General features: G+C 31.8%; 1 protein-coding gene across 50 annotated transcripts in view; it reads left to right on the forward strand.

Annotated features, from left to right (window-relative positions):
* Positions 1 to 12,123, forward strand: part of LOC145254714 (uncharacterized) — a 269,962-nt gene that overhangs the window by 235,090 nt on the left and 22,749 nt on the right. For all 50 annotated transcript variants that reach the window (XR_013863794.1, XR_013863796.1, XR_013863795.1 and 47 more), the window contains one exon: positions 5,079 to 5,102. Coding sequence is in view for 47 of the 50 variants with exons in the window: in XM_080113386.1 (XP_079969512.1) it covers positions 5,079 to 5,102 (24 nt within the window). In the remaining 3 variants the exon portion in view is untranslated. The remainder of the gene's footprint in view (positions 1 to 5,078; positions 5,103 to 12,123) is intronic.

A 12,123-nucleotide genomic window follows, 5' to 3' on the forward strand; every position in this document is an offset into this window, starting at 1 on the left:
GTATGTGTGTGTGTGTGCGTATGTGATCTATGACCGTTTAGTGTTGTGATCGTCTATATAAAGTTCGTTTTGTGTGTATGCATATTTAAATACAGATAATAACGGAACAATAGTATACATAAATACCTTTACAGTGTGATACTGTAAAGGGGACCTGAGGTAGACCTGAGTCACTAACTGCTGAGAGGGGGGAGGCAATAGACAAAGGAATAGGAAGTGTCTTACAACAAACAAAAAGATGGGAAGTAGCAAACAATGAATCTCTAGGTATTCTTAGATCGAGCCTTTTTGGTTTGACAATGACAATAGAAACCCACAGAACATATAACACAGGGAAGAGAAGCTTCTGGTAGCCGGTGTGGGGGACTTCAGATACCGACACAGAGAAGACAGTTGACAACAAAAGGTCGTTCGCGGCCTTTGGAAGCTGATAGCGACAACGGTTGGATACTTTTTAGAGTTGACTGTGAAATTGATGAATTGCGACTGACAGACGAACGTAACATCAATAGAACGGGAAGAAGACACACACACACACACACACACACACACTCACAAGTCCAATAATCAAATATATGTGAAACATTGGCGTTGTGTTGTTCCTTTCTTTGTTCCAAGACTTATTTTACTTCCGGTTTGCTTTACTCTCTTTTACTTGTGTTCCCATCGACAGTTGCCAGAGAGAAAATGACGATCCATCCATAAGAAAAATAGTGAACAGAAAAATACCACGGCACATGACGTTGGGGGTCGGCGATGTATCGGGGCCCCACACGATGGTGTCAAAACACCACAAAAGACGATTAACATTTATTTGGGATTTCAACATCTGACCAATCGGGAAATATATTTGGCCCATTTTCTTGGCGCAATAGCTGCAATGAAAGTTCTCCCCAAGAATGATACAGCCTCGGGTTTATTTTCGACAACAGTTTATTCCCGATTATTTTTCCATGTATAAAAGTTGCAGCACTGATTTTGATTATTACCATTTCTGACATCCTCTACTCGGAACCATCACAATCTCTCAACCGTCTCTCTATCCTCATCTCGACTGACTGTTTTCTCTAACAAATTTCCACGGATCTAAAAAAAAACATCTCCCTCTCGAAATAACGTCATTAGTATACGTCACTAAGATAATCACCTGATGTTTTTACGTGTCATTAATTCTAAGTTGTCAACTAAATTGTCATGATAAGACTTTTAAGTTACATGTCTAAATTAATATAAATAAATATACATTCTAAATATTTTGATTATTCTAAAACATGGGCTGGTTGACAACAAATGTTTGGTTTAAATAATCAAAATAATCGTCGACCAGCACAGGTTTCGGCGTTGCCCGGTCAATATCTAACAATTCTACGCCTTTTCTATTATTATTATTATTATTATTATTATTATTATTATTATTATTATTATTATTATTATTATTATTATTATTTAATCACTAATAGTCACATAGGCCATCCTCAAAGATTTCTCCGAGGAAAACTTGTGGGGTTTCATGAAGGCTGTGTGACAACAAGTTACCCCCACATGTCCAGTACTCCTCAATATTTTCGATAACGTTTGTAGATAAATTTGCCTTATCGAAACGGATGTTTACCATTGATTTCTCGTTGGCAGCGACCATTATTCTTCACTAGAATTTGGGTGGCAATAAGCTTCCCAATGTCCCAGTCCTCTTTGCACTTAATCAGCGGAATTTAGTGCTTTATTTCCTAGGTCTTTCCATCCTCCTTGTCCCTTCTCGATTATTTGGTATGGCGTAAGTTTATGGTGATACACACACACACACACACACACATAAAAAGTGGGGGAAGGTATGGACGAACGAGAGGGGGTCACCTACAATTATGCAGTTTCAGTTGTCATGATCCCTGTAATGTTTCTTTATGTTTTTCATTTTAGCAATTTCTGTATCGCCAGTCTGTGTGTGTGTGCAGCTCATGTGTTAGTTTCTGCATTCAACGGTTTTCCATAACATTTCAGCCGTTTTTGTTATTGCCATCTATTGTATCTTCTCAGTCATCCCCCTAATTTCAATTTCTCCATTCTTTTTTCAGAGTTTTTAGGTATTGTTCAAAGTGTTCTTACTATTAGCGGTGTTATCTTGACTTTTTTAATCTTCGATATCCCTTTAAGCTCTTTGGCTAGTTCAGTGTTTTGCTCCGCTTCTCTGCCTCCTTGATTTTCGCTGTGGTCTGCTTGAACGGCTAAATGATAATCTTGTCCTTCTTGTTAGCTAGTATGACATCTGGTCTCCTCACTTGGATGGGTTTATCCGTTTGTATATCCATGTCTCATAGGATTCTGTGACTTTATTTTCACTACCGGTTTGTGATTGTATAATTTTTGTAGGTGTTCAAGATAAAGTTGTCTGCATAATTCCCAGTGTACCACATTTTCCACTTAATCGTTTCTATTTTTACATTCTTTTTGTGCTAGCATTTGCTTATTATTTAGTTTATTATTTCGTCTCTTTGTCTACAGCGTTTGAACTTGCTGTTTTCTTGTGTATTGTCGATTCTTGCTTTGATGTGCCTCGTTCTAATTGCGTTATCCTGTGCAGCTGTTATTAGAGATTCATTTTCTCTATTAAGGTTTCCTTTTTGAAGCCATTTCTTAGTGTTTTCGTTAATCCCATATTTTGTTATCCTTATGAATCGTTCGTGTAGTTGTGTCTCTTACCATTTCTATTTCCTCCTCTTATGCCTTATTTCTTCTGTTTCTGTTTTGTTTATATTTTCAGTATCTTAGTGCAGTGATAGTTTCTTCGGTGTCAGTAGCATACTTTTGGTGTATAGCACTGTGATAATTATGAGGTTCCTGGTCTTCTGTTCGAGACGCTTCAATTCTTTTTTGGTCCAACCAATAAATGCCCCAGAGAATATTACTAGTGGCATTACCTATGTGTTTGTACCTTTAATTAGGTTTCTACTTAATTTTGAGGAGTTTTCTTGTTTTTTCTGAGGTATTCCTTTAAAATCTTCTTTTCCATTTCTGTTGTTCTGATGGTGTTTGCTTCCAGAACTCCTACATATTTGTAGCTATCATATTCGCCTACTGCCTTGATTGGATAGTATCGTATCTTCCGTTGCTTCTAGCTTTCTCCTTCTCATGATCAGAAGTGCGCACTTATCCATATCGAATTCCATTCGGATATTCTGGTTGAAGATTCTGGTTGTGTATAATGCGTCTCTAATTCTTTCTTGATCTCTACAAACGGATTAACGTAATCCATATACATTAGCGGGTTCATTCTTTGATCTGTATTAGTGAATTGCACCCGGCTTACCATTTTTCTAGTATATAGTTAAGCCCTATCATGGCTGTGATGAACAGTAGTGGTGATAGGGAATAAACTTGGAACATAATTTTTGTATTTGAATCTTCGTTTTGTATTGTTCATCAATTCACTTTTACATGTTCTCATTGCATATTCTATAAGATTGCTTAAGTTGTTTGGTAATTTTGTACATTTTCTTGCATTCTCTTGTCCATGCTTGAGGAATTCTGTCATAGGTCTTCTTGTAGTTGATCCATGCCATGGCTAAGTTCTTTTTTCTACTTTTTATATCAAGCATGAGTTGTTCTATGTATAATAGGTCATGTGTTATTCTTTTTTCCTTTTTATCATTCTCTCTGTTCCGCGGGAAATAGTCCAGGAAGATGAAAAAATGATAACTAGCTTCAATTGAAACAAACTGGCGTGACATTTATCATTGGATTTTTGTTACGTCTGTTCTAATCTAAGTTTTCATTCTGTAAAAAATAGTAATTAATATATGACATGATCGCGTTGACACACTGGTTCTCGTTAGACCACCGAAGTTAAGTAACGTTGAGCCTGGTCAGTACAAGATTGGCGACCATTATGAATAGTAAACGCTGTATATAGGAGGGCATTTAAAACTTCCTGCAAGAACTGCAAAAAAAAAAAAAAAAAAACTAAGGTTGTTATCCTTCTTTACAAGGATATGCAAGCAACGGGATATTACCTATGAATTTAATATTTCCATGAAATTTCCTCCACCAGGGAAAGTTGTTCAACCCTCTTAACATGTGTGCAATTTCGGTACAATCGGGTGGAGAGTTTGTGTAAATGAGTCGCAAAAAGCGGGGTTCATTCTCCGTTGAGTCAAACCGAAGACTCAAGAAATGGCACTTGACATCCCTGTGCTAAAAACTAAACAGTAGCAAGGAACGATTCAAATATAATGGAATAATCCAGAAAGAGGGGGTGTCGTAGCCAATGAATAATTCTAAATATTTTAAAGTAAAGTCTTAAACTTGCTGCTAGAAAATATAAGTTGTATTAATGAAAAGGTTTGGAAGTTGGTAGCCTGATGGAGGGCACAGTGAACAGAGTGTTCCCCTGTGTGGCTTTCTTCCTGGACTGTAGCAGACGAGACTTGAACGATAAAAGACGTGTTTCTTTAATGCTGCCCACAAAACAGGGACAGCAAAAGCCGGACCACTAATTTAGTAAAATCTTTCTTTTTCACACATATACGCACACATATACATATACGCATATACACATATACGCACAGAGGAATATATTAAAAGTCTCCCCTCTGTTTATGGTTTTGCCTCTTTAATAAATCTTATTATAAACTAAACTAGAATTATCGGCATTGTCTTGTATACACGAATGGATTAAAAAACTATTCGTCACTTAATCGTGAATTTTTGCAACTCTTGGTAAGATAGCGTAACTGTTGGTATTATTTAAATCTACGCTTTTTTTTAGATAAATCTTTTTTGTCATATTAGCTTTGAATTTAACAAACAGCGGTTGGTTCGCTTTCAAGTGAGACTGTGAGGCACATATCTATAAAAAAGCCATAATTTGACAAATAACTTTACCGTTGTGTAAAGTAAAATTTATGTAAAGTTATGTTTCATAATCGTCCATTCATTTTTATCAAAACTATCACTTTGATTGACTTGCTTTCATATTTTACATTTTTTATTTATTTTTTAAAAAATTATTTACAAAAATTAAAAAATTCAATAATTTCTTTCTGCGATTGTATTTATAACAATTTTCACATATGTTTTTTCAGGTCGGAAAAAGCGATCAACAAAAAGTAAGTAAAGCACACCCACACACACACATATATATATATATATATATATATATATATATATATATATATATATATATGATGATTGCAACGTCTTGTCAGACGAGTGCCACTCCCTCAGTCACTGAATGTCCATGAGCCCGAAGATAACCGTTTTTTTTTAGTCCTGCCAGCTAATTCACACGATCAAGCAGACATGACCTTGAAGACGGTCCTTGGCTTACATACATACATACATATATATATATATATATATATATATATATATATATATATATATATATATATATATATATATAATTTATACAATCAGAAAAAACAACACCTTTTTTTTTTATTAGTACACAATTTTTGTTTTTATTATTTTTTATGACATGTTATTATATACTTTTATATAAAAAGTATATAATAACATGTCATAAAAAAATAATAAAAACAAAAATTGTGTACTACTAAAAAAAAAAAAGGTGTTGTTTTTTCTGAGTGTATAAATTATATTGCTCTGAATTTTCATCGAGCTAAACCGAGGTTAATATTGGTACAATAATCAATATAATACCATTTAAAAGGTATAAAAAGTGATTGTTAAAAAAATCCACGCATATATATATATATATATATATATATATATATATATATATATATATATATATATATATATATATATATATATATATATATGTATAAGGAATGAAAAAATGTACCAGCGGTGGTTGACGTTATGTTTAAAGAAAAAATAGCAAAAACCGAATGAAATTATTAAAAAATCAACGTTTCGTCCTTGTCTCAGAGGACATCTTCTGTCTTTTTTCGCACGATCTATGACTTTTTCTTTTATCACATTTTTATTTCAATTATCCTGAAGATGTCCTCTGAGACAAGGACGAAACGTTGATTTTTTAATAATTTCATTCGGTTTTTTCTATTTTTTCTTTAAACATATATATATATACATATGCACACATACATACGCATACATACCCATAAACATGCACACATGCACATATCCATACATACTCAATACATATAACACATACATACAAACATATACATACACACATGCACACATATATATATATATATATGCATAGACATATATACTATCATATACGGATACATACCCACATATACATACATATTCACATACATATACGTACACATGTATGCACATATACATACACATAAAGTTACCTACATACACCTACATACATATATATGCACCTATACGCATACATATATATATATGCATATATATACATATACACACACAAATATATATATATATATATATAGGTATGTAGATACAAACACACATAAAAAAGTGTATACAATAAATAAATAAATACATAAATAAATAAAAATATATACATACATACATATATACATACACATACAAATAGGTATACGTGCACATACATACACTAGTACATATATTAACATACATACATACATACACACACATGTGTATATATAGAATGATGGCAGATCAATTATTACATGCTTCCAGCATTTCAGGGCTACACACATGACACCTTTTCCATCGCCACGGACAATTTTTATAAACAAATGCCTGAGGAAGTATCTATACAAAGATGATGTTACAGAGTTTTAGCTTTGTACGACAGCTAAGTCTCTCTCTCTCTCTCTCTCTCTCTCTCTCTCTCTCTCTCTCTCTCTCTCTCTCTCTCGGTTCAAAATGTTTAGATCCAGCAATAAGCATGAGCAAGATAGCCAGCAACAAATAAAACTGCAGACCAGCTTTATGCGGGTACTGGTCTCCTGCTTTATGTATTTTTTTTAAATCAGAGATTTGCTTCACCCAGAGTATACATGTATGTATACATACATGTATACATAAATACATATATACATGTTGATAGATACTTGTATATAATTTTAAGAAGCATCGAGTGTTTTAAAAATTATATATATGCATATACTCTAAAGAAGCTTGGAGAATTGTATGAAAACTACTAAAATGTTTTCTTCAAATGCGGTTTCTATAAATATATATATATATATATATATTTATATATATATTATATATATATATATATATATATATATATATATATATTTATATACAGTTCCTTGAATAACTATCCGATACAAAGCAAAAAAGTGTATACATTTTATAACACGAAAACAAAACTAATAACAAAGTTCTATTCTAATGTATTTTGTATGATTTTTGACACGAGATTTGTATTTATCATGCACGTATATAAAAGTTTGTTATTATTTTATGCACGTATATAAAAGTTTGTTATTATTTTGTGTTTGTGTAAAAAAAGAATTCTCTGTTTTTGCTTTACAGCGAATAATTATTGCACCCACTAATTATATATATATATATGTATGTATATATATATATATATATATATATATATATATATATATATAGCTATAGATATATATTCTTAACAAGCATTGAACGTTTTCAGAATTATCATTCAAACATTGTATTGTTTAAATATATGGATAATTGGCAGTTTCCGTTTTTAAGAACTGCTTTAAAGCTTGACCGCTTACTAATTTTCCGACCAAATTTCAGACAATTATTACAGTTTATAGATCACCTTCTCAGCTATATTGTGAGACTTTTTCTTTCAATTTTCGTTCAGTAAACCGAAAGTTATAATGAATTTTCTGCTGTTCAAAATCGTAAAAATATGTAAAAAGGTGAGTAACGCTTTTATCATTGGTTTCCATTGCAACCACGTCGCCTCAGCGACTACTGTTGCTGTGAATTACCTGCTATCGTGGAAAGAAAAGTAACAAGTAAATCAAAATGAGAAAGGGCGACAACTGGGAAATTTCATTGAAAATAGACGAGTGCCGTACATTGTTTATGGGGGGCCAATACATAAGACTTAAATAAAGCAAAGAACAAGTGAATTTCTTGGGAGTCTCGTAATATCATGGATTACAATAGAAAAATGCGAGCATTAAAAGTAATATGGTTTAGCTTAAACACGAAAAGTAAAGGACTAGTAGTTAAAACTGTAAAAGCAAGAAAAATACATCCTAGTAAAAATATTATGAATTTATAACTTAAAATATTGAAGGCTTACATTTTTATAATTCAATTTATAACATTCTTAATCCATTCTAAATTCTGCATATTTTATGTCATGAATTTATTATATTTTTACTTGAATATTTTGTCCTTTTGTTTTCCTGTTTTAACAACTAGTCCTTTACATTTCCATGTTTAAGCTTAGGCATATTACTTTTAATGATCTCATTTTTCTATTGTAATAATAATAATATATGTAGTCTACAAAATTTTTGAGAATTTTATGAAAAAAACTACAATATTTTTTTCGGTTTACCACGTGGTATACGTTTAAGTATTTTATAAAAAAATACTAAAATATTTTTTTTAAATGCAGTTTATATTACCACGCGTTTCGTTGAATAGTGAGAGTTGACTGAACACCTCATCAGCGACAAATTGGAATAGAAAAATATTTTAGTAAAAAAAATGTTAATAAATGGAAATGGAGATATTAAAATTTTGCAAGAACACAAGAACAATAAAATACTAATTTATTGTCGTATATATGTCTTGTCGCTTTTGAGATTGAAACAGGAAATTTATTGTAGCAACGTATGGTAATTTCGTTTACCTTAATTGAATAACATTATATCTTTCTCTTTTTTAATCAAGCAATCAACAACTTCGTCGAAATTTAATTGTTTTTACTTTTGAGTTTATTTAACCGGGAATATATATATATATATATATATATATATATATATATATATATATATATATATATATATATATATATATATACACACATAAAATTTGTAGTGGATATGTTTGAAGCAAAAAAAAACGCATTATTACAAAATAACCACACATATATTTATTTTGTCTAATATTTATATTGAAATTAATATTGAAATTTATATTGAAATTAATATTGAAATTTATATTGAAATTTATTAATATATTTCGAAGTTACACCCAATCTTTTTTTTTGCCATATGGTTGTTGTAGCATAGAATCAGTAAGTAGAAGTCCGTTTGTTGTTTTTACGGCAGTCTTTTTAAATATAGGAACGGTGCGTTGGTCACGCGGAATTCACGTTAAGGTGTAAGTCCATTAATAAAAGCGCTGATTGATTTTGGCTTCAAACTTATCCAATACGTATTTTATTTTATTCAATATCAATCAACGCTTCTTGTTTATCTTGTAACAAAATTATATATCTGTTTTGCGTCGTTTTTACATAGACAACAAAATCAACAGATTTCAAACCATTTACGTAATAACATTTTCATGTTGATTGCAGTATGAGCTAGTCATGAGAAGTTCTAGTCGGTCCAGGCATTGTCTTTTCGCTTTGAGAAAAAGTTAGTTTATTGCTAATCGCCTACCGAGGAAGTTGAAAGCTACATCCATTCGGAAAAGGAAATTACGAAAGATAAAGATCTCCTTCCTGGGATAACGAAAGGAATAACATTGGGATGGACAGCCTTTGGGAAAGTGGAGAATATAATGAGAAGCCGAAAAGCAAATATGTCAATCAAAGGAAAGATCTTGAATAAATATATACTATCTGTGATGATTTACGGTAGTGAAACATGCGCCCTAACAACTCGCCAAAGTGAAATCTTGGTAGTGACACAAAAGAAGATGGCGGTAATAATGTTGGGCATCACTTTACAAGACAAAAAGACAAACACACAAGAGTTATTTACGTCAATGCTGCCATCAAGATATCCAAACACAGATGTGCAGGGCACGTAGCCAGAAAACATAGCAATAGATTGTCAATCAGGACAGCGAAATGGACACCTCGTGAACATAAGACGCCAATGGGAAGACCAAAATGAGATGGAAGACATGTGTCCAACATGCAAGCCGAAAAATTGGGATAGAGATAGTTGGCTAAAGTCTAGGGAGGTGTTCCTCATTGAATGATAAAACCCATATTGAATGGTTGAACTAAGCGCAGACGCGCGGACGCGCGTATGCAAATATCGAGTTGTGTACGAAGCTATAAAAAGATCGTGTGGACTGACCGACGATCACGTTCGAGAACACGTTTAAATGATGTTAGAATGTGGCAGCAAAATGAAGAAAATAAATATTTCTGTTAAAAAACGAGTCGAGTTATTACAGTTCCTATGTTTCATTGCGACGTTGACTACATACAACGTGTCGGTCCTTGTGTAAAGGTAAAAAAAAGATACAATTTTTTTACTTCATACTTAACTATCCCATTAATATTGTGTTTACATTCCTTCAAAAACTTGTCCTTCCGTTTTTTTTTCTATTTTCTAAATATTCAATTGATTTCGATGTTCTACATTCCTAAGGATAACTTCTGTTTGTTTCCTTCGCTTTATTGTGTTCACATATCACCATTGTATTGCATTAAACTCCAAAATTCGAAACGATGTTAGAGTGCTCATGACGTAACAGCAGTAACGAGAAGTCTCGCGTGGTGGAAAAATGAGGAAATCAATATCATTGTAAAAAAGAGTGAAGTTATTACGTGTCCTATGTTGCTTACAACATACACTGCATACAACGTGTGGGTTCATATGTATAGGTACACAACGTTACAATTACTCAATTTATTTTCTATATTCCTTACCACCCGTAAATAGTGTTTACATTTCTTACATTAAATTCCAAAATTTGATGTCACGCACTGGAATTTACATCATATTCACTTACACGAATTCACCTATCGACTTCCAATCGAATATTCTGGGTTGCCGCATTCGCTGCCAACATGGTCACTTAAACCTCGATGGAATCTTGTTAGAAGTACGTAATAAGAGCCTACGCATAAATTTCACAATTATAGTCTGATTTATTAAATTTCAACACGTTATTAAAATGATTAGTATATTGCAATGTTCGACAAAATTTGAACAAAAAATAAATTTAATTTTCTTCGCCTTTATACCTATACTGGTTAGAAGATTGGTATGTGTTCTTCTCACCAGACTCTCCTCTAAGAGAATTTTCATATATATATATATATATATATATATATATATATATATATATATATATATATATATATATATAATAAAAAATTACAATAAGTTTACCAAGGTAATCAAAATGGTAAACTTAAAATATATTATAAATATTAAAGAGTTAATATTTACAAGTAAAATAAACTCAGCCAGATGTAAAAGCTCAATAAAACCGAAAAGGAAATAGAGCTTATAATATGAACAAAGGATTAATAAAACATGTTAAAATACATCTTGAAAAAGAGTTAAAAACATATTTAATTTTAAAAAAGGAAACACAAGATAAGTGGATAGGCCTTAATCCGCGGAGTTTCGAAGAAATACTCTCCTTCTCATCAGAGGGCAGGAATTGGCAAAATGCAGGATCGGATGTTGCATATAAAAGTATTTAATGAAACTACAAGTAAGTCACAGATATTACTTGGTAAAAAAAGGTTGAGGTAAGGGGAACAGGAGGCAAAAGAAAAATAATAAAAAGATTTCAATTGAATGGACAATCCGGTGAAGGGTGAAAATCCAAAAATGGTAAAATCCAAAACGGTCGAATTTAAAATTCTTTTAATATGTTTTATTAATCATTTGTTCATATATATATATATATATATATATATATATATATATATATATATATATATATATATATATATACATAAAAAGCTGAATGTATGTGTGTGTGCGCCTGGTCACGAATAGGCTCCTATATGTTTGGCTATTTTAAAAAAAAATGATGACATATAATGATAGAAGATGTATCGAGGCAGAGGAACGGGTATGTTTGATCATGCAGAACGGAGGTTCATTAAAATTGTTGGGCCTGCGTTCACGCCTGGTCCACAAAGTATGGAAATAACAAACTTAAAAGTTAAAAAAAAGGTTTACACGTGTTTTTGATATACATGTACATAAGAATACTTTGATAAGTATGTTTTAACTTAAATAGGGATGTTATAATAAAATTGTGGGGTCTGCGTTCTCGGCTGGCCTCTATAGAATGGAAATACGCACAAACTTTGAT

Source organism: Euprymna scolopes, chromosome 30, assembly GCF_053919585.1.
Source record: "Euprymna scolopes isolate OS-2025 chromosome 30, ASM5391958v1, whole genome shotgun sequence".
Classification (NCBI taxonomy): domain Eukaryota; kingdom Metazoa; phylum Mollusca; class Cephalopoda; order Sepiida; family Sepiolidae; genus Euprymna; species Euprymna scolopes.